This window comes from Pelodiscus sinensis, chromosome 3, assembly GCF_049634645.1.
Source record: "Pelodiscus sinensis isolate JC-2024 chromosome 3, ASM4963464v1, whole genome shotgun sequence".
Lineage (NCBI taxonomy): Eukaryota > Metazoa > Chordata > Testudines > Trionychidae > Pelodiscus > Pelodiscus sinensis.
The window spans coordinates 128,063,100-128,085,578 of record NC_134713.1 but is presented as its reverse complement, the minus strand read 5'-3'; the positions used below and the strand labels follow the sequence as shown (position 1 = coordinate 128,085,578).

At 39.4% G+C, this 22,479-nt stretch overlaps 1 protein-coding gene across 1 annotated transcript in view; it reads right to left on the bottom strand.

The window, feature by feature from the left end:
• Positions 1-22,479, bottom strand: part of RYR2 (ryanodine receptor 2) — a 648,519-nt gene that overhangs the window by 165,770 nt on the left and 460,270 nt on the right. Inside the window, exons 53-60 of the mRNA XM_075924816.1 lie at positions 21,406-21,546; positions 19,742-19,905; positions 15,409-15,487; positions 13,977-14,066; positions 12,614-12,751; positions 8,811-8,888; positions 3,967-4,042; positions 908-1,034 (exon numbers count right to left, since the gene is read on the bottom strand). Of these exons, the coding sequence (XP_075780931.1) occupies positions 908-1,034; positions 3,967-4,042; positions 8,811-8,888; positions 12,614-12,751; positions 13,977-14,066; positions 15,409-15,487; positions 19,742-19,905; positions 21,406-21,546 (893 nt within the window). The remainder of the gene's footprint in view (positions 1-907; positions 1,035-3,966; positions 4,043-8,810; positions 8,889-12,613; positions 12,752-13,976; positions 14,067-15,408; positions 15,488-19,741; positions 19,906-21,405; positions 21,547-22,479) is intronic.

Genomic DNA, 22,479 nt, shown 5'->3' with positions numbered 1-22,479 from the left:
GCTAGAGCAAAGGCCAGCCATGAGGGAAGAGGCAGATGATCAGCAATAGCAGCTGGGGATGTGTAGACACAACCTAGTGGAAGCATGGATCAGTTTATAGGCCACCTCCAAGCCACAGAGGGGATCTCACCAGGCCTTCCTAGAGGCAAAGAGAGTCCTGACCAGCTGAAACAATGGGCAGAAATAATTCCATGGTACCAGGAGGGGCAGAATTTCAAGCTTGAGGTTTCCCCCACCCCCAGGATAAGACATCTCCAGGGGAGTGGAAGGGGGTTGGAAGTCCTCCCCAAGTGCGGAATAAAGAGTAGAAATCAGATGGAGCAGGGGAAATCAATGGAGCTGACAGTACTTAAATACAGGGGAGTATTCTATGAGCACTGAGTAACTGGTACCGACTACCTACCAGAATCTCTCAGTATACAGGGATTAAAATTCTGCCTGGGTCCTATCTAATAAGGATTGGGGAAAGCTTCTGTTTCTACTCCCCAACTGTCCTTATCATGTATTCACGTAAGGGCCAAGCAGAATCTTTCCGTCATTAACTTTTTTTTTTAACCTTAAGCTTACCACCAATTTTAGATCAGAGGTAGGCTACTGATCCACAGAAAAATCAGTTGGGGGCCACACGAGTAAAAACAAAAAACAAAAAACAAACAAAAAAACCTCTTACTACTCATTTGTTCTCCAAAGCAAAAAACAAAACAAAAAAACCCCAAGAAAATAAACAAAACAAAAAACCCCACTCCTCACTCATTTAACTCAGTGCAAGGATCTAAATCCTCATTTATAAAATAAAATAATATAAAAGAATCTAAATATAAAATGTAGATCCTTTTATATTAAACAAGATATTGAAGAGCTTTAATTATTAGCTTTGAAGTAAATTCAGTATTGGTTGTGAATTTACCTAGATACAGCATATCCATTGATCTGTAGAAACTTGAGAATATCCTGTGCTTTCTCTCGGTCTTTGGCTTTCTCTTTGGCTGTCAGCGTATCATAGGGAACCAGCAGAGGGTGGTTGCCTCCCCCTACTACAAAATGTCAAGAAAATGACAAAATAGTTAGAAGACACATGGTGAGATGGCACATTCTTGTTTGTAGCAAACCTGTGATTCCATGTGGTGCTTTCTATGGCACTGTAATACAGCAAGTAAAATATGTGATAGGCTCCTCTTTACTCTAAGGGCTCATCTAGACTACGCGAAACAGTGAAAAGAGGAATTTGCATATCTTCTTCCGATCGTACTTTCAAAAGCAGAGCTTTCAAAAGCGAACGTAGTTTAGACGCAGATTTTGCATATCCTCTTACAACTGTTCTGTGTAGTCTAGCTGAGCCCTAAGGTACCAATATGCTTATGCTTATTCTATATTATAATATGCTTTTCTATTTTGTTTTGTTTTTCCACACAATGTCTCAGAATTATATTTAAAGACCTGACTACATACATATTTGTAAGTTAGTCAAATGTTCCCAAGACTTGCAAATGTTATGGTAGCCAGAAGCATCAATATCCTTGATAAAAATAAATTCCTGTAAGGAAAAAGTACTTAAAAAGTTACAACTATGACTTGCTATTTCGCCACTGATCACACTTCACAGCACATCACCACTCCCTCAGTGCTAAAATTGGTTAACTGGTTAAAGCTAAGATTCAATTCTTTTAAGCTAGCTCCCAGGGTGCACTGGCTCCCGCTTGCCACCCTGCTCCCAGGGAGCGGGCTGCTACTCTGCGCTGCTGCCTATAATACAGAGGCAGCAGTACCGGGCAGCAGGTGGCTCTCCGATAGCTTGTATGTGCCAGCTTTTAAACTGGCTCCCCATGTGTACCAGTTGCCACCGACCACCCCACGCTGTTGATTCTGATACAGAGGCAGCAGTGTGTGGTGGCAGGCGGCTCCCCAAAACCGGACTGGTAGCTGGGTGTGGCGATCCAGCCATTTGGGTAACTGATTTAAATGTCTATGCTCTTACACCCCGAGTCTCTATCTAATTTAATTTTTTTTCAATTAACAATTTACATTACTCTAACTTGGGTGAGATGTTACAAATTGTGTATGAAATGGATCAAGAATATGATTGGGTAAAGTGCTCAACAAAATTAGCAATTTAAAGACTCTCAGAAGAAAACAAAAACTACAGCTTTCTGGAATCGCACATTTTCCTTCTGCAAAACAAGCAACCACACAAATATTGCCACACATCAAAAAGATTCATATTTCATAGTTAATTAAAGACAGTGGAAAGATCCACATGTACATGGGAGAAAACTCTTAACAAGAATATTATTGTACTGAATATACTTGACCATTAGGTGACAGCAGAGGATCATAATTTGAACAATCTTTCCACAAAAATAATTTTAAAACTAAACAAGGTAATAAAAATATGTATGTACATGACCTGTATCAGACATCTACATAATTATTCTGCAATTTTCATCTTTGGGAAGTTACATATATTCACTATACCACAAAAAGGCAAACACACTGGAAAATCATAACCATTTTTTGCCTGACAAACCAATCCCCACTTCTTACCAAGTAGCACCCAGAGTGAAACTTCTCTTCTATTCATCATAACTACCTGCAACAGTTAAAAAAAAGCAACAACCCTTCTTCTTGCTGCTATTCTTTCTTGTAAACCCCTTTATTTAATGAGCATGCAGAGAAACATCTCTGCCTTAGCAGGTGACAAATACACCTCCCTGTTCCAAATGTCTAATATTCTTGCAACATACTCTAACATGCCCTCCCTCCCCAAACTGGCTACTTAAGTTAGATACAATTTATTTTAAAAAATCATGAAGAAACTGAAATGAAGGGAAACATAACTAAAGATTTGAAAATTCACTCTCATTCATCCAACACAAGGGTCATCGAGATACGGTATTACTGCTCAGTAATTTTAAGGCTTCATATACACATCCATAGACAACACTTTCTATATAGGGACAAATTCTGCCTTCAGTTATACCCACACGACTCCAGTGAAGGCAGTAGAATTCAATCTGGCAAATAGCCAATAACTTCAGCACTCTATTTGAAATACGAGTATAGTTGCACCAAGCCATCAGTAAAATATTAACTACCACTATACAGTAAACAGAAAATTAGATAAAAAGGGGAAAAACCCATATTTGCTCTTTGTCTTGACATCTTTGGATGAGGAAAACAACCTACATTCCAGTTAGTGAAATTTACTGTGCAATCACAATTTTTTCCATGTAGAAATTAAATGATAAAATCTACAGAATAAAATGTTAGCATTAAAACAGAACAATAATCAAATAAATAATCAAATAATCAAATAAATAAATTAACAAACAAACAAAACAAATCTTTACTTTATCACAGAAGCAAACATAACAGGTAACATTATCATGTATGGTAATATTTGCCCAACTGGACCAGAAAAGATTAGACAGAGTACACTATTTTCCTTGTGAAGCCAAGGTCTTAATCTAGGACTAATCACGTTTGTCAATTTAATGTGTAATGAATATAATTCTTGATTAATACACTGCTGTATAACTTGGCAATATGTAAAACAATGTGAATGAAATCTATTTCTTATGACCAAGTGACTGGTGTTGTAAGTTAAATAAATAAAAGGAATCCAAATGGGACACAACAATCAAGACTTTAGTTAAACAAACCTTGTCCTTTCTTTTTCCTTACTGAATTAGTCTGTAACTTCTCTCTCTCACTCTATATTTATATGATGCCTCTTCTGGACATTCAGAAATAATAATGATAATAAACTAATTTAAAAACTATGAATACGTGTTTTGTCTTGATTTCTGATTTTTGGATCAATTTTAAACCAATGGTTTTCTTTTTTAATTTGCTTTTCTTTAACACCGCATCACAAACACATAAGCTAAGTTAGTCACTCTGATCTTAAAATACTTTAAAAAAAAAAAAAAAAAAAAAAGTAAGCAAACAAAAAGCCCAGATCATTACCTTTCGCTTCCAGTTCCATTTTCTTTTTCTTTGCCCATATGTTATGGTAGTTTTCAGCCATCATTTCAGCCATCGCCTTAAGGAAAAGGAGAACTTAATGATTTATGTGACAATGACTCACTTTCAAGAAAGATAATTACAGCTATTTAATATCCAGATCTTGCAATGGTACTGTAATGTAGGCAGTAATCAAAAGTGCATTTAAGTGTCCAACTGCAAACTATCATTAGTATTGATAAAAGTCAAACTGACTCATCTGGAACTCATCCCTGAAACCAGTTCAGTTATTTATTCTGTATTGAATTTGTCATCAAACCTTGCACAAAGACCAAATTAACCAGTTTTGTATGAAGGACTATATCAGGCTGAGGGTAAATTCTATCCCCCAAGCTAAAGGTAGGCACGGAGAAGCTCTCGAGTCCCTATGGTCCTGTGGTTCCAGCAGTTAATCTGTAGTGGTTCAGCAACAACTTTGTACCCTTTCATGTTTGTTTCTATTCACTGGATCAAGTTAATTGTGGACCTACTGTCACAATCACAATTTCACTTCTCATCCCTATTAGAGGACTGGAAAGCTCACAACTAGGCTTTACCCTTAGACAATTCTGTACCTCTGATCTGAGGAAACTCTGCCCTGGTTTTAATGCTCATTTTTTCAAGTATGCCTTGCTTAATGCTGTTTGGGTTCCACATTTTTCAGCAGGAATATGAGCTATAGTTGGGCTGTCTGGGCAGGCTATGCATGTGACCATTACAAGGCATATGCATAACTTGATAAATATGGGATGGGGTTAACTGCTTCTACGTGTCTAGAGGTGACAGACTATGAACAGAGAAAACGACTTGTCTGCCAGCATCTGGTACACCTTGCCAGTCCACCCAGTAGGGAGTGAGATTGTTTACCACTTCCTGCTCTGTAGCCTACAAGCTTTCATATTGACTCCCCGCCCCAGCACAGCAGGGAGACAGGAGCAAAGCCGCAGAGGCTGCGGGACCTCTGTGCCTCCACGGCTTTGCTCGGGTCTCCCTGGTCTGCTGGGAGTACCAGGCTTTTGTTGCGGGATGCCTGGGGTAGAGCAGCTGGGGAGCTGCCGGGTTGGTCCTGCAGGGACCTACCCGGCAGTGCCCCAGCTGTTCTGTCCCAAGAGTCCAGATTCAGCCGCTGTTGAAACTGATCAGCTGCTGATTCCAGGAAGCCGTGGGCAGAGCAACTCTGCCTAGGGCTTCCTGCAGTCAGCCGCCGATCAGTTTCAGCAGCAGCTGAATCTGGAGCCAGTTCCGACTTAGATACAAATTCAACTTAAGAACAAACCTATAGTCCCTATCTTGTACGTAACCCAGGGACTGCCTGTATAGGAAAAAATGGCTTGCTGGGTACATTGCTGAACCTTCACAGGACAAAAAAAAATAATAATAATATTTTACACATATTTAATTTGATTAAAAAAAATCCAAACACCACCTTTTTACTACAGTCAAAACAACTGCCTTTCCTAAAGCTACCGACTTAAGATAAAGTTGGAGCATGCAGACCAATCTCTTATTTAAGATGTATTTATGCCTAAAATTAATCACACCTCACATTTAACCTTATCTCTCAGAAATGCATTGTTCATTGGCCTGAAAATTACTATAAAAATATTTAACTCATATAATGATGCAAATAAAATGTTAGTTACATCTATTTAGTTCTAGTGATGTTATTGATTGCGGAAGGCTTCTAACAATTGGTAATACTGGATGAATGCTAATCTACATGCCAGGAATATTGTGAGGATTACCTAATGTTTCTATGACTTTTTGCCTATGCAAAGTCCTGTGTAAATGCTCAACATAGTTATAATTATGATGGTGCTTTCCTTTAGGGTAAAAACCCAGTGGAATGCTGCAGGAACTAGTGTAACTCAATTGTATTCAAATTCTTTAGTGAATATTTAGAAGTTGAAGGGCTTGCCAGTTAAAACATAGCAAAAATACTGAATTGGGGATATGACGGGTGTGCATACCCTGCATTAGAACAGGAGGAGTGAAAATCCTGAGGCTGGAGGAAGTCCCACTCCCCCTTCAGCCAGACTGGGTCTGCTCCAAGTGCTGGGGTAGCATAAAGGACAAGAGAGCAGCTAAGTCCAGGCTGGCCAGTGAAGGGGAAGGACCTCCAGCCAGAGCTGCAATGGCCAGTGATCCAGACAGTGGGAACCAAAGTTCCAGGAGAATGCTGCTACTCAGGCCCAGAGGAGCCCCAGGGAAAAGCCACTGCTAGGGAGCCTGGAGATCCAGTTGCTACGTGGGATGACGTCCCAGCAGCTCCAGTAGGAAGGGTGCAGGAGCGGCCACTCCCATCCAGGTACACTCGGCGTGTTTCAGCTGGATTCCCCACCAAGAGAGTTGTAGACGGATCTACCACTCACAGGACCTTGGGTTGGGATCAGTGGAGCAGGGTGGGGCTAGCCACCAATCCTACTGACACTGGCTATTAGGCCCTACTGCCCTGAGCCAAAGACGGCCTACAGACTGGCTATTAGGCCACACAGCCCTGAGAAAAGGGTGGCTTGCAGAGACAAGGGTGGCTTGCAGACTTTGGCTACTAGGCCTACTGCCCTGAGCCAAAGGCTGCCTACAGACTCTGGCTAATAGCCCATACTGCCCTGAGAAAAGGGCTACCTACAGACTCTGGCTATTAGGCCACACAGACCTGAGACAAGGGCTGCTCAGAGACTCTGGCTGGTAGGCCATACTGCCCTGTGAGAAGGGCTATTAACTGACTCTCTGTGCTGCCCTGAGACAGGGGCTATTTACTGACTTTGGCCAGTAGGCCATACTACCTTGTGACGAGGGCTGCTTACAGACTCTGTCCATTGGGCCATTCTACCCTGCGAGCAGGGCAGCTTACGGACTTGGTGTTATCCAGAGACAAGGGGATATTTACAGATTAGAGAGGCGGCCAACAACCCTGTGGCCAATTGGGAAGCAGCCTCACCCCGGAATAGTCTCATTTCTGTGATGAAGTGTTCTTACCACACCATAGGGAAGCACTGTAAACTCCAGAGAAAGATACACAGAAACCTACAGTGGTTAGAAATAGAGACTGACTGGAAACAATAAAATATTATTTAACCTGGGAAAATTCAGCCTGAGACATTGAGTGGGAGGGAAGCTAAAACACAAATATTCAAAGTGACCAGGATATTGAATTTGGAAAGTAAAAATGCCAAAAAAACAGCTGGGATCAGTAACGGGCCTGAAGGTAGATATAGTAGAACACTGCTGTCCAATAGTTTATTCACTTACTGATATTTTAGGAACGCACATGCAAAATAAAAAATAGAGAGAGAGACACCACCTAACTGTACCACTTTATATAAATCTAGATAACATATTCAGTGTACGCATCACAATTCCAGAAATACCCAGGAACTTCAGATACTAATAAACATTAATAAGGCAAAGAGATATAATTAAAACAAACAAAAACCTAATTATGTGTAGATGGACCACATGACAGCCAAAGGTGATGATCATCTACAAGTGTTGTGCATGTGAACTGTACTCAGTAAACTCCAGAGCAGGAGTGAAAATGCTTAGAGAAGTCACAGGGGGATGTTAATTAGAAATAATGGCATGTAATTAAGGAGAAAAATCAGAAAAAATAGCAATAAATCATATATTTTAAAGCAAATAAACACTCCAGTGTCAGTACTCATTGTGAAACTTATATGGGAGTGTAAAAGCCTAGGTTTTGCCTTCTCACACTGCTAGGCATGGCCCCTCTCCCAGACCCAGCTACATCTTGGAAACTACAACAGGGGATGCAGAAATGTATGTATCAAAGATACAAGAGGCTTAAATGTGGTAACAACTTCTATTTTCCATTTCTATAGTGCTTCAAAATATTCATTTTGTGATTAGACTGCTGGGTAAAGGGAGTCTTGAATTTTATTTCACGAGGGAAAGAACTAAATCACCTTGTCCTTGGTCAGTGACTTCAGGCAACAAGCCTAGTGACTAATCTGGATATGAAACTTGCAGAAAGTTGTTTCGTAGGGGAATGGTATGCATGCTGGCCATCCTGATTTATGAGATGATAAACAATACTGAGTTGGCAGTTCTTAATAGTAGTAAAAACATTGGTATAGGTCTGTAAAGCAACCATAGTGAATAGTATTTTTGTAAATTGCTACTGATTATAACAATCTGTTGAAAGATTGACGAGGAGTCCTGTGGCACCTTATAGACTAACTGAAGTGTAGGAGCATAAGCTTTCGTGGGCAAAGACCCACTTCGTCAGATGCATGTCTGACGAAGTGGGTCTTTGCCCACGAAAGCTTATGCTCCTACACTTCAGTTAGTCTATAAGGTGCCACAGGACTCCTCGTCGCTTTTGCAGACTCAGACTAACACGGCTACCCCTCTGATGTTGAAAGATTAACATTTAAAATAATGCTCCTAGGTAACTTGTCTTTTTCTTTCATAAATAGAAGGCTGTTTGTCAGAATGCTGGCACATCACCTGGCTTTTTTTTTTTTTTTTTAGAAAGAGTAGCAAGGCATCTATTTTGAAAAACAGCATATCATGAACTTTGTGAAGAGCTATACATAAAATTAAAAGACTGATCTTGCAAGCCATCGTGTGCAGAACTCCCACTAAAATCATCAGATATTCTGCTCACAGACAGCTTCCAGAGTGAATTGTCCCCTAAGGAAAGGTTAGATTTTCAACCTTAACAGTGCCTTTTGTATTAACTAAAACTACAAGACATTGAACTTTTGTTTTACATAAATCCACAATCAAAAGAACAAAAATTTAAATAAAAAAAACATGAATGTATTAACTACAGAAAGACTTACATGCAAATCTCTGGAAAGGGTAACGTTGCTCATGTCAATAGCTCGAGGGCTGTAACCATGGGCAGCATCTACAGACACCTGAATGATGGATGTACAAAAACACAATGAATTATTACAAATCCTAGGTGCAAATAAATTATGTAACTTAGATATTCTAGGAAAATCACTAAAGAAAAAGCAAACTTGAGATAGACAGGTACACTCACATATCAATTGGCGGAAAATTGTACATGAGAGTTACATGAGTTTTCTTTTCTTGCCTGACTGCAGTATAGTTAGTACTAAAAATGGAACAAATTAACTGGAATCGGAGGCAGGTTTAAGAATGCAGATTAATCAGATAGTTACAATGCAAATATTGCCAGTTATTTCCAGAGACAGGACACAATTGGACAAAAATCTCTTTTGCTTAAATGGAAATTGTTCCTGAACAAAGATTTCACATTTGAATTCAGTGTGAAAATACTAAGGAATTATGACCAAACTAAATGATCAAGCTTCTTATAGATTTTTTTTTAAGAATAAAAGTAGAGATGGACCTGAACTAAAGGCATAGATCCTAAACTCCGGGAGAAGTTCAGACACACATCTGGATTAAAATGTTGCAGCTCAACCCCATCTTTACATAAAACAGTAAAATCAAAATAAAGCAAGTAAATCTATTGGGGTACGTCTACACTAGCTCATTAGTTTGAGCTAGGTAAGGTAATGAGGGCAAGCGGAGTTGCAAATGAAGCCCGGGATTTAAATATCCCGGGCTTCATTTGCATGTTCCCAGGCGCCGCCATTTTTAAATCCCCCTTAGTCCGAACTCCATGCCCGTGGCTACACGCAGCACAGAGTAGGTAGTTCAAATTAAAGATCCTAATTCGAACTACTGTTACTCCTTGTATAACGGTAATGAGCTAGTGTAGACGTACCCTTGTGTATTACTTCTGCTCAGAAGACACTGTCCTCTGTGAAATTCTCTTCCCATTGTAATAGGAAATCCTGGAGAATATTTTCACAATACAATGGCTAGTGTAGGAGGGGTTGCTAAGGGGGGGGGGCATTGTTGGGATGTCCTATATTTTGGCAATCCCTGACAACCACATGAGCTCCTCTGAGCCACTACTAGTCAGTGTAAATTTACAAGTGTAAATTAGGGTACTCCAGTATATCCCAAGAACTAGCCCAGCACTCAGAGACCAGTACAGGTTAAACCTCTTGTAGCCAGACAGGAACCCCCCTTGTAACATCCATTTTTGCTTGCTCGAAGGCCCAGGCTGTGTGACCGTGAATGGCTGTAAACAGAGATACACCAATTGCTGACCAAGAGGCTGCCAAAGAGTGCCCTTGACTTAACCCATATTGATACGAACACACAGCCGTCCGCGGGGGGGAGGAATCTCTCGCCCAGTAAAAAAATGTCTAGTACTCACAATTTAGTTCTCTCTCTTGCAAGTGTAAATTAAGTTGAAACTTGCGCCACAAAACGGAGCAGTACAATTTAGCCTCTTAGATAAGAAAGAGGATACGGGCCTCCAGGGGTATAAAGATGGGTCCAGCAGCACATTTACTCTGAGTGTCAATCTACCATCTATCTGCTGGTTGGGTTAGGTGTTTGACCTCCCGAGGTTCCAAGGGGACGGCCACTTCATATTTGTCTTTCCTAGGAATTGAGAGACCGGCCCTGGCCTGACACGCTGGAGTCGAGAGGCACAGAAAGGGGTAAAAATTGTACCTGGATGTGGTCCTTTGTCTTAAGTGTACACATAGACATAGAGCTCTTTACAGATTAAGCTGTCACTTGGTACCATTATTTCTATTTTCTATCTTTATTTTCTTTGTAACCATTTTTAAAATCTGTATTTGTTAACAGTTAAGAAAGAGAGCAATAAGCATTGTAACCATATGCTTTTATAAGTCTTGTAATAAACCTGTAACTGTTTAAGCTTTAACCTGACTCCTTCAGTTCCTGTAATAGAACCAAGCACAGTTTAAAAGAACTTCAGCCGGTCATAAAGGGACAGGCATAGGAAGAGCTTGGGTGTTTGGATCTGTGTCATTCCCAGGTGACAGATCCGTTGGGGCACCTTTCAGCCTTTCCCAGGCTGCCCGCTGCGAAGGAACCCTGTGTTCTAGCAGCTAAAATCTAAGGTGTAATAAGCTCTTCCTATATAAAGGGGCGTCTGTTGGCCTGCTGGCCACCCTCTGTGTCGGGATCCCAGTCCTAGCAGTAAAGACACAGACGTTAAACCTTTTCTCGGAAACACACACACACACACTGCCCTGACCGTCAGCTGACACCTCTCTAGTCCGGCAACATCCCATGTCCAGCATGATGTTAGCTAGCTGGATGTCCAGCTATCATGAGCATTGCCAAGTTCTGCACAGTCCCATAAATTTTGTTTACCACCACCAATTCTGGCTCTCAGTTCTGTGCTGTTATTTAGCTCTAATTTACTCCTAAATGTCTTCTAAGACCAAGTAAGCAGTAGAAGTGTTGGTGATGTTGCTAGACAATATTGACCTCCTGTGGTTCAGCAAATTCTTTGTTTTGGCACAGATCAGGTCTCAAAGATGCTGGAGTAAGGAAGTGCAACCTGTAGTGAGCAGGGAAACTCACAACCCTTTATTCTACTTGTAACAAGCACTACTACAATGCTGTCAAGAAGCCTAGCCTGTATGCAGAATTTGGTATTGAAGCTATATTGTCATTTCTACAACATTTTGTTCTGACAAAACACTGAATCCACATTAAAATTTCACAGTGACAAAGGCTAGATGCTTAAGCAGTATGTTTAAATAGAACTGTGTTCTCGCTGAATACTCAAGCTTGATTTTAGAAATAGACTTCACATCTGGACGAATTAAAAAATATGCTGAAAGAACATGATATTTTCTCCTAAGCTTGTGTTGTAGGACAATATCTCTGATTCTGATTAGATTTTAGTATTGACAAGAGACATTCTTTCTTGAATGTGAATCATCACGGACACACTGACACAAAGGGGATAAGGCCAGACAGTGAGACACCAATAAATAGCTCAGTGACTATGCTTATTACAAGTACAATGTTGTTAGAAAAAGAAATCATCATTCAATACTAAGTTGACAGTGTTGAATTTGCTAATTAATTAATAAGGATCTCAACTGATTAACACATTACAAAGGGACATTCCCTTCCCTAGATATTCACATCTCCACACCAAATGCTGTGATTCTCCCACTTCTACCAGAACTTAATTAGCTTCATTAACACAAGAAACTTCTTCATTATATATACTCCTGCTTCTGTAACTTCCACTCCAATTCATCTGACAAAGTGGAATTTACCCATGAAAGTTTACACCCTAATAAATCTGTTCGTCTCTAAGGTTCCACAGGACTCCTCATTGTTTTTCCTCACATTTGTTTCAATCAGGTGACCATGGTTCTTGTATTATGTGAAAGAGAAATTAGTATTTCCCTATTCACTTTCTCCGTACCATTCATTATTTAATAAAGCTCAATCATATACCACCTTCATTACCTCTAAATAAACATGGAATATTACAGCTGAAAAGAAGAGCTTTCAGAAAGTTCTGAATGTATGGAACAAGTGATTAATAGACATGTGGACTCTACCTTCATGTACTCTAATATTCTACTTTGAGTTCTCTAAAAAAGGCAAATGTGGGAAGCTTAAGAACATCTAAAGCAAATTGTGACACTTGTATCTTAAATTCATCATCCTACTAAAAAGACAGTCACACACCCACACACACCATATCAGTACATAGTCTTTAATGAAATGGCTTGAAGCCTAACATAGTACTCACCTGACTTGTCTGAGATATGCGACGTGTCCTATTATAAAGAGCCATACTATCTCCCTCTCTTGTCCTTTCAATCCGCCATCCCCAAGCTAGCATGGTTTTCAAAGATTCTTTGATTGGCCACCGATAAATTTCTTTTTCCTAGGGCAAGTACACATGGGAGTGATTATCTTGATGATTACGTAACTGAATGGAATAAAATCTGATGTGTTATTACTAGTACTCTGCCCTGTTGTGTAGTAGTGCACGTTTACATCTACTGAGATGAACTGCAAACAGCCTGTGTATGGGTAAGGAGGCCAATTAAAAGAAATAGTAGGGGCAACTTTTCATTCCCAAGACACTCATGTAAACCAAATCATATAGGCATGCGATGAATAAAACTTTTCAGTATCACAGATGAGAAATGCAGAAGAGGCTTGACCTGAATCACTGGGCTGATGGTGATAGTTATAGTGAATTTTGCTAGATTTCTCTGATACGAATATGAAGGTGACAAGAATTATCAATTATTCTGAGTACACTGAGGAGCTTTTTCTATTCCTTGAAACGATCACCAAACCAAACCAAAGGCTATGCCTTCACTGACTGAAAAGTCATGTTTTTATTGTGGGATAATTAACACTCATTTGCTATCACATTGTAAAAACACAGTGGAGACAAGACACTTTAGTTTCACCACAAGGTTAACTTGGTGAGATCAGCGATGACCGGGGACATTGGTGCTGATCTTGCCTAGCTACCTTGCAGTCAACACTATATGACTATGTCTATACTCGCGTCTTCTTGCGTGAGTAATATGCAAATGAGGCTAAGCGTTGAATATCGCCGAGCCTCATTTGCATAACTAATGAGCCGCCATTTCGTGGAAGAGGCTCTTGCACAAGAGGGAGCTATCTACACTGCCTCTTCTTCCGCAAGAAAAACCCTCTTACACAATGCCATTCTTCCTCTCAAGTAATAAGTGTAACTGCATTGCGCAAGAGGGTTTTTCTTGCACAAGAAGGGGCAGTGTAGACAGCTTCCTCTTGCGCAAGAGCCTCTTCCGCAAAAATGGCAGCTCATTAGTTATGCAAATGAGGCTCGGCAATATTCAATGCTTAGCCTCATTTGCATATTACTCACGCAAGAAGACGCGAGTGTAGACATAGCCTAAATGTCTTGTGTCCATTTCGGATTACATAGCAAGGTAACAACCATGTTAGTTGTTTTGCTGGGTAAAACAACACAAACAAAACATATCTTTGTGTCAGTGAAGACAAAGCCAAAATGCCAAATTTCACAAGCAGACAGCTGCCTCTTTTCAAAGGCAGAGAAACAAACATTTAGAAATATCTGGGTAATGAAAAACCAACAAATTCCTCACCTTTTCTGATAATAGTTTATATTGTTTCATTAATGGCTGCACCTTGGAAGACTCAGAATACATTTCACCATATATCCATCCATTTGCAAACTGAAAAAAGTGAAGGAAGAAAAGAAAAAGAAATGGGAATATGAAGAAATAATAACCAAAAATCTTATATTTATTTACTTTTGAAAAATGGGTGCATTCTTCTGTAAGGCTATGTTTACACTACGTGTTTTGTCAGAAGAAGCAATGCAAATGAAGCACTGATTAGCATTTTGTCATGCTTCATGCTGCATTTGCAGGGCTTATCAAATCATTGAATCTACTTGCCTGTGGCGAGTAGATTTCTGCCGGTCACCCCGTTTATCGGCAGCGCGCGCATGTGCAATGTGGGTCTTGTGCATGTGCGGTACAGGGCTGGCAAGCAGATTTTGCCGCCATTTGTCAAGCCCTGTTCATTTGCATAATCTATTCTGATCCATTTTTGCGCAAGAGGTTTTTGCAAAAAAACATGCAGTGTGGACGTGTCCATTTTGCGCAAAAACCCCTTTTTGTGCAAGATCCTTATGCCTCTCCCAGAGAAGAGGATAAGCATGCTTCCTGGAGCAATTCCGCTATGTCTAATAATTGTGAAATAACGGACAGCTTATTCTGACTTCTGTAAGCCTCATTCTACAAAGAATAACGCATATTCCAAAATAGCTATTTTGAAATAAGGCATGTGTAGATGGTCCACTTCTGCTATTTTGAAATAACCCTTCACCAGGGCCATTCTAAGTTATTCCTCCTGGGGTTCAAAATTGAGATAGCATGTCTACATCAGGGAAGCCTGCCTCGGACTAATTTTGAGGCTTCCCTGCAGTGTATACGTGCTATTTTGAAATAAGCTATTTTGGAATAACTATTCCAAAATAGCTTATTCTGAAATAACTGTGCAGTGTAGACATAGCCTAAATGCTAACTGCCATTATGAGTGCTAACTGCCACTCATAATGTCCAGACACTTCTGAATGTCCAGACTTTTGTTATATTATCCCAATGTTAACTTAAATACATTTGAATATATTTTCTTGTACACTTGCCATGGTGTATGTTTGAACAGAGACCATGTCTGTTGGTTTTTACAGAGAGATAAAATAATTGTTGGAAAAGTAAAACTTGAAGTGTGAAGTAATACAATCTACCAACTGCATTTTTTTAAATGCTGTAAAAGTTACCCACACTGACATCAAAATGGCTAGCATGTTCAAGACATGATGACATGACTGCAGCTACCAAACTGTTGAAAAAGCAATTCTTAAAGTAAAAATAATGATAGTCTTAGCCAGACTATCACTGACGCCATGCTACAATAAGACCAAAAACTTGAATAAAGTCTTCAAAATGTGATATGAGCAGAACCAAAATATTCTGAATGCACTTTGGTAAGAAAATAATATAATCTTACCTTTTCCATTGACCATTTATCATGAGAATGTTCTGCATATTTGTTAATGAAATATTCCAGCTTTTCAGGAATTGTAATACTGAAAAAGGAAAAAAAACAAATTTCAATATCTTGTATATGTTATAATTTGAAAGTTTCCCCATAAAGTGTTTCATACAAAGCTCACTGAAATCAGTGAAACATCTCCTATAAGCTGAAGGCTTATCAGCTGGCAGAGACAGACAAGGAGAAAGACCTAGGTGTATTGGTTAATCACAGGATGACTATGAGCCACAAATGGGATGAGGCCATGAAAAAGGCTAATGCAATCTTAGGATGCACTAGGTGAGGTATTTCCAGTAGAGATAGGGAAGTGTTAATACCATAATACAAAGCACTGGAATACTGTAATTCTGGTCTCTCTTGTTTAAGAAAGATGAATTCAAACTGGAAATGGCACAGAGGAGGACTACAAAGGTGATCCGAAGAATGAAAAACCTAACTTATAAGAGGAAATTCAAAGAGTATGGCCTGTTCAGTCTAACCAAAAGAAGGTTGAGGGAAAATATGATTGCTGTCTACAAATACATCAGAAGGATAAATACCAGGGAAGGAGAAGAATTATTTAAGGCAAGTGTCAATGTTGGGACAAATACAAATGGATACGAACTGGCTATCAACAAGCTTAGAACTGCAATTAGATGAAGGTGTCTAAGGATGCCTCTACACTGCACCCTTAACTTGAAATAGCTTATTTTTAGTTAATTTTGAAATAGCTTATTTCAAAATTTGGCATTGTCTACACAACACCAAATTTCAAAAACATCCCTTAAACCTCGTGGAATGAAGTTTTACAGGGACACTGAAATAGCGCGTCTGTTATTTTAAAAGACGTGGAATAGCTGTTTTCGGATACTTCCGGTATCCCAAAGTAGCGCTGCAGTCTAGATGTAATTTAACTGACAAAAGAGTGACATTCTGGGACCAACTTCCAAGGGGAGCTATGAGGGCAAAAAACCTTATTGGCTTCAAGACTGATCTTAGTAAGTTTATGGAAGAGATTGTATGATGAGATTGCCTATACCAGGCATATGGCCTACCAGTGACTCCTAGTACGAAATATCCCCAATGGCTGGGAATGGCACACTAGATGGGAATAGCTCTGAGATACTACAGGGAATTCTCTCAGGTGTCTGACTGATCGTTCTTGCCAAGGTGCTCAGGGTCCAACTAACTGCCATTTTTGGGGGTGAAAATGAGTTTTCTGCTAAATCAAATTGGCAGAGACCCTGAAAGTTTCTTGCCTTTCTTTGCAGCATGAGTCACTTGCAGGTTTAAACTAAAGTAAAGGATGGATTCTCTCTAATCTGAAGTCCTTAAATCGTCATTTGAGGACTTCAGTAATGCAGGAACAGATTATGTGTCTATTAAAGAAGTGGGTGGGTGAGCTTCTGTGGCATGAGATATGCAAGAGGTCAGACTAAACGATCACATTCATCCTTTCTAGCCTAAAAGTCTGATGACTTTAACGGATGCTAGATCAGGCCCCTGAATGTTAAAGGAATCTTAACTTGGGGCTGTCCCTGTTCGAAGAATATTAACAATGACAAAATGTGCTGAATTTTTCTCATACCGGTTTAGATTACTAAACTCAATTTATTTGTGTTTTAAATTATATTTCAGTTCCTATTTTCTACAAATATAGTATATATATATATATATATATATATATATATATAAAATAAATTCACTGTCAACCATCTTTCGTTAAAGCACATTATTAACCTGTAAATCTCATTACATAACTGAGATACTGCCGTTTACAGCCACTCAACAGATACAAATTTTAGATTCTATCGAATGTTTACAAGCCATTCAATATTAAAAATCAAAATCAATAAGCAAATAAACCACGCATCCTTCAGAAAGAGCAGTAATACTGCTCTTCCAAACAAAAACAAATACTATAGAATATTTTCTAATGAATAATTTATCATTCAAAGCAGTCTCCTATAGTTGTGCCCTTACAAAAGAAAAGGAAAAGTGCTTATTGCTAACTGTTTATCTTAGCACCCTCTTCTTCCATTCTATGACAGTGGATTAATGGATAGACAATATTACAGTGTCATCTACTGGGATGCAAGGAAAGTCTGTCTTTTAATCCTCTGTCATAGGATCAGAGAAAAGAGACGTATATAACAATTATTCCAAGTAGTTAACAATTAATGTAGGACTATGTACAAATTTATTCAAGTACAAGGTGGAAAGAAGCCATAAAAGATGCATCATGTATACTCCTTATGGTTGTTGATATTCTTTCTTTTTTTTTTTTTTTTTTTCTTTGAAGGGAGTGGAGGGAAGGGAGAGAGGGTATGGTATAATACTCCACAAAATGTTACAAACGTAACAAATTGCAGCTGCAGCTAAGCCTGCAGCTGTATCACCTTTAATCATTTCTAAACAAGGTTAGACCTGGTTAGTATTTAGATGGAGGGACTGGTAGGTAAACAGCTCACAATGGAGGTGATATTGCTAAGGCAGTGCTTTTTCTTTCAAACCAACACCACACCAACGCCTTAACATTCAGCTAAGGGGAAATTGTGATGCTTGAGATGGTGTTTTTTCAAAGGCTGTGTCTAGACTACATGCCTTTGTCGTCAGAGGCATGTAGATTAGACACACAGGCAAAGGCAAATGAAGCCACGATTTAAATGATCGCGGCTTCATTTAAATTTACATGGCTGCCGCGCTGAGCCGACAAACAGCTGATCAGCTGTTTGTCGGCTCAGCGCGGCAGCCATGTAAATTTAAATGAAGCTGCGATCATTTAAATCGCGGCTTCATTTGCCTTTGCCAAAACAACAAATCTACATGGCTCCATCGATTGAGCCATGTAGTTTAGACGTACCCAAAGAGATTAAAAAAGGGTTCTCAAAATTATTGTAACTGCAAGTTCCATAACAACACTTGTTTTCACAGCCAGGACTGTGGCCACCAGAGTTAGACAACTATAACAACTTGGTTATTTATATTCTGTCTACGTAAAATTCACCCTCTGCAATATCAGCTGGACAAAGTAATCTTAATTTCATGTCCTCAATAGTTGTGAAGGGCTGTTATGTAGTTAGACTCTTAGCACATTACATCTCACCCTCAGAGGTGATTGCACTTCAGCAATGGGCAACATGATTTCCCCTATTCAAACCAGACTCTGACTTTTGCCACCACAATTACATGACAGTGTGCATTGTGGTATAGTGTCAGTACCTTGCTGGCTGCTATGTTGGGCAGTGGGCTGTGGAGGACCCCCACTGGCACGGCCCAGTAAGAGGGGCCTCAGGAGAGTAGCCAAACCGGTTCTACTTGTTAAGGGAAGAGACAGGACAAAGGAAGTGTGTGCTGGGGGAAGGGTCAGTCTGGGCCTGGAACCATAAGGGAGACAGAGGTTGCTGGGGCTGAGGGCTAGGGGTGATGGACCCCTAACCCAAGGGTTCTGAAACACCTGGGCCCTGAATCCCGTAAACGCACCACGTCTATGCTGTGCTGTATCCTGGAGGAGCAATAAAACCTCGCTATTCTACTGCTGGTGGAATCTGTTCTTGCTGCTTTGGGGGTGCACGATCAGGGGAACCCCGACTGCCTCGTCACATGAATGTATACACAGGCCCAACAGTCCAGTGACAGTGGTTGGAGGCATTCTGTCTGCTGAGTACTGAGAGACATAATGTCTACATGGGTGCTTATGAAGCCATTCCCAGAAGCCATCTTGTTGAAGAGGCAGCATGTGGTCCTATGTTTGTCAGGTTTGTATCACCATGATATGTGATTAAGTATGGGGCTATCACCACAGCCAAAAATCCACTTGGGATGTGTAACATTGCTGGCTCTTGCACTCATAAGACACAGAGGGATTCTGGCTGCCCATTGCAAAGATGTGAAAGCCAAAAAGAGGGCTCCTTCTGCCCACTCCCCCTCATGGCACATCTGTGCAAAATCTGCCACAACATGACCTGCCTCTTGGAATCCATAAGCATAAAAAGGCATTGCATAAAACATACAATCATCACCACATTTTCTAGAGTAAAATGTAAGAGGCAGTCACAGGAATTTCACATCCTGGCTCCTTGTTAACTATTTATTACTGTATTATTTACTTTTATAACTCCAACAAGTGTGCTAGGTGCTTCATAAAACAAATAAAAAGGAGGTTTACTAAACAACCAAACAAGCCTCCTATTCTATCTTAAGGATGGAAATTCAAGATTATAATGTAATTTTTTCATTACTCCCTTATTTCAATATTAGGCTTAAACTGTTTATGGTAAAAATGAGTGGCACTAGAGAGAGTTCCTACTTTGAAGTATCAACAGGTTGTGGGTTAAAGTTCCCATCTGAATCCATTGAAGCCTGTTTTTCCATCATACTGACATAGTTGGATTCCATGTAGTCTGGAGGCAAGGCTCCTGCAACTGCACTGAGACAGGGCAAAGCCAGTTTGAAAAGTTCCTGTTCATACTTCTGTGGAGAAATATGGTATAAAAAAGATATAGTGGTAAATGGAGATTGTTTCAATTATAACTGACACTGATTCATCATTATAGCCATACATAAAACCAAATTGTCATGGGACAATTTTTATAACTGTGTGTGAAATAGAATCTCAGTTTTGAAAAAAACCAACAACCCTGATGTGTGAATTACAATGAAATACAAATGAATCCTGAAAGGACCAAATCCTGCTTTCATTGAAGTCAATGTAATAACAATTTAATAACACTTTAATGGGAGCAGAACTGGATTCCTTACAGGGTGGCAGAACAGAATAAAGCAAAGATTATTCAATGCTTGTCCAAGAACCTGGATTTTCTATATCAGATGGCTTCCACCCACAGTGAAATCCTCATCAGGTTGGCGGGGAACACTATATAATGTCCAAATGCATAATCCAAATATTTTCCAGCTAAGATACAGATGGTATTTCAAAGACAAATTAGCTGATGCTTAAATTTTAAAATGATCATGAAAAAGCTGAAATAGACATCTGGACAATTTAAATTTACTATATTATCTGATACTTTTTCATTCCATAGAAAGAAAGAAAAATCCCTGTAGAGATATGATACTTAAAATAAATTAAATGTAACTTGTAGATACATTTCATTAGTGCTACTATAGTGTGTAATATAGGGCCTGATCCTATGAATGCAAACTGATATACGTAGTCCTTATTACAGTGAGTAGACCCATGGAACTGAATGGTCCTGCTGTGTCAGCAATGATTACATATGCTTTCCTTCTTAATCTATAACAATCTGAAGTTGTTAACTTTCAGGGCACACTACAACGTCTATTTCCCCCCCTTACTAGTGATGAAATAGGTGCTGGGAAGGGCTGGGTAAAGTTGGTGTGGGGACTCGTGTGGGAATTTTGTGGAGGTGAATTCATGTGTGTTATATGATTGCTGTAGCTTAACATGATTTATCTCTTTGGTAACTGATGATTTTAAATATTGTCAATGTGATTTTAAATATTGTCAAGTGCAGAGTGCTGGAGGGTTCTTTTTTACTGTACAGTAATAAAAATATTAAAAACAAAAAGGAAAACATTAGAAGTGCATATAGTGTTGTACCCATGCAGCATTGTATGCATGGATGACATTTTATTTCTAAAAGGCTGTATTTATCATGGAAGTTGCACTTCATTTGACAAAATGATAAACCTAAGCATTGTACGGATCTTCTAATTATACACTATCATTACCTACTTGATTAAATAGTATTAAAAACGTATCTGCTCTGTGTTTTCTATACTTTGGTAAATTACAAATAAACTGTTGTCTATGTATTCTTCCTAATTTATGAAGAATTTAAAGTGAAATTACATAATTACAATAATTTATAATGAAATTACAAAATAATTTTGAAGTCATTAACACAGTAACTCAGCTCAGTTCAAAGAATACTTTAAATGGGAATGATTAACCCACATTGTGATTCTAAAAAGTTATGCAAAAATTACCTTTTGAGACAAGGCATCAAAAATTCCCCAGAACAATTTTCTGGATAAATGAAGTTCTTCTTCTGATGCAGCTCCAAAGTTGCCCCACCCACCTGGCAGGCAATAATACTTCCAGCATCTTTCATAATGATTTGTGAGCAACTAGAACATAAAAAATTTCAAAAGCACCCAAAAATATAACATAATTGAATGTATTTATTTAACTTGATATTCAAACATTATACAAGCCACACAATAATTACACAGTAGAACAATCTCTGAAATCATCCAAGGAGTTTGTGTTCTAATGCATAGTTTGCAGACAAAATTCAATAAGGAAAACTGTTAAACCATACTTTTTCATAGAGTTTGGTAGAAGGCTGCTGTCAACCTCAGCCCCTCTCTTCTACCTGGTCCCAGCATGCTCTTGTCTGAAGGATAAGTGATTAGGGAAGAGGGGGTTTTCTCCTTACTTTACCGGACATTATGAGTCTCACCCCTATTCCCCACCTTCTTTAGGAGCTGCCTTCTACTAATCTGCTTCAAATTCCAGTTTATAGGGAACCAAACTATCTAGTGAATAAGCATTTGCACTGGTTACCTGCAAAACTACCATAAAATTAATTAAAAAAACTAACCCCTCTCCACCTGCCCCTCACCTTCTGAGAGGAACTGAAAAACTACCTTGCCTCTGCCAATTTGGCACTAAGGGAAAAATTCCATCCCAGCTCCCCAAATACATCTAGCATGCTGCCCACAGTGAGGCCCAAAAACCTGGTCATCTTCTAATCCCAACTAGTAGGAGTGAGGAGCTTTTTGTCAGAGCACAGAATGGTGCCCTAGATAGACAGAAAGGGTTTATAAGCCCTCCGTTGGATACACAGGGCCTAGTAAGCTTTTGATGTCACCTTCTGACCCATCCATCAGCCAAAGAGTCCCCTCTTCCCATCCTCAAGTCCACAAAAAGAAAGGTTCCCATGAAAAGGAAGGAATTTATAAAAGGGAAAAGGGATTTATTTTCCTTCCTGCTGGTCCAGATAAAACCTTCCCCCCTCTGAAGCTGATGAAGGGGTGGCATTTGAGACCTTTTTCAAT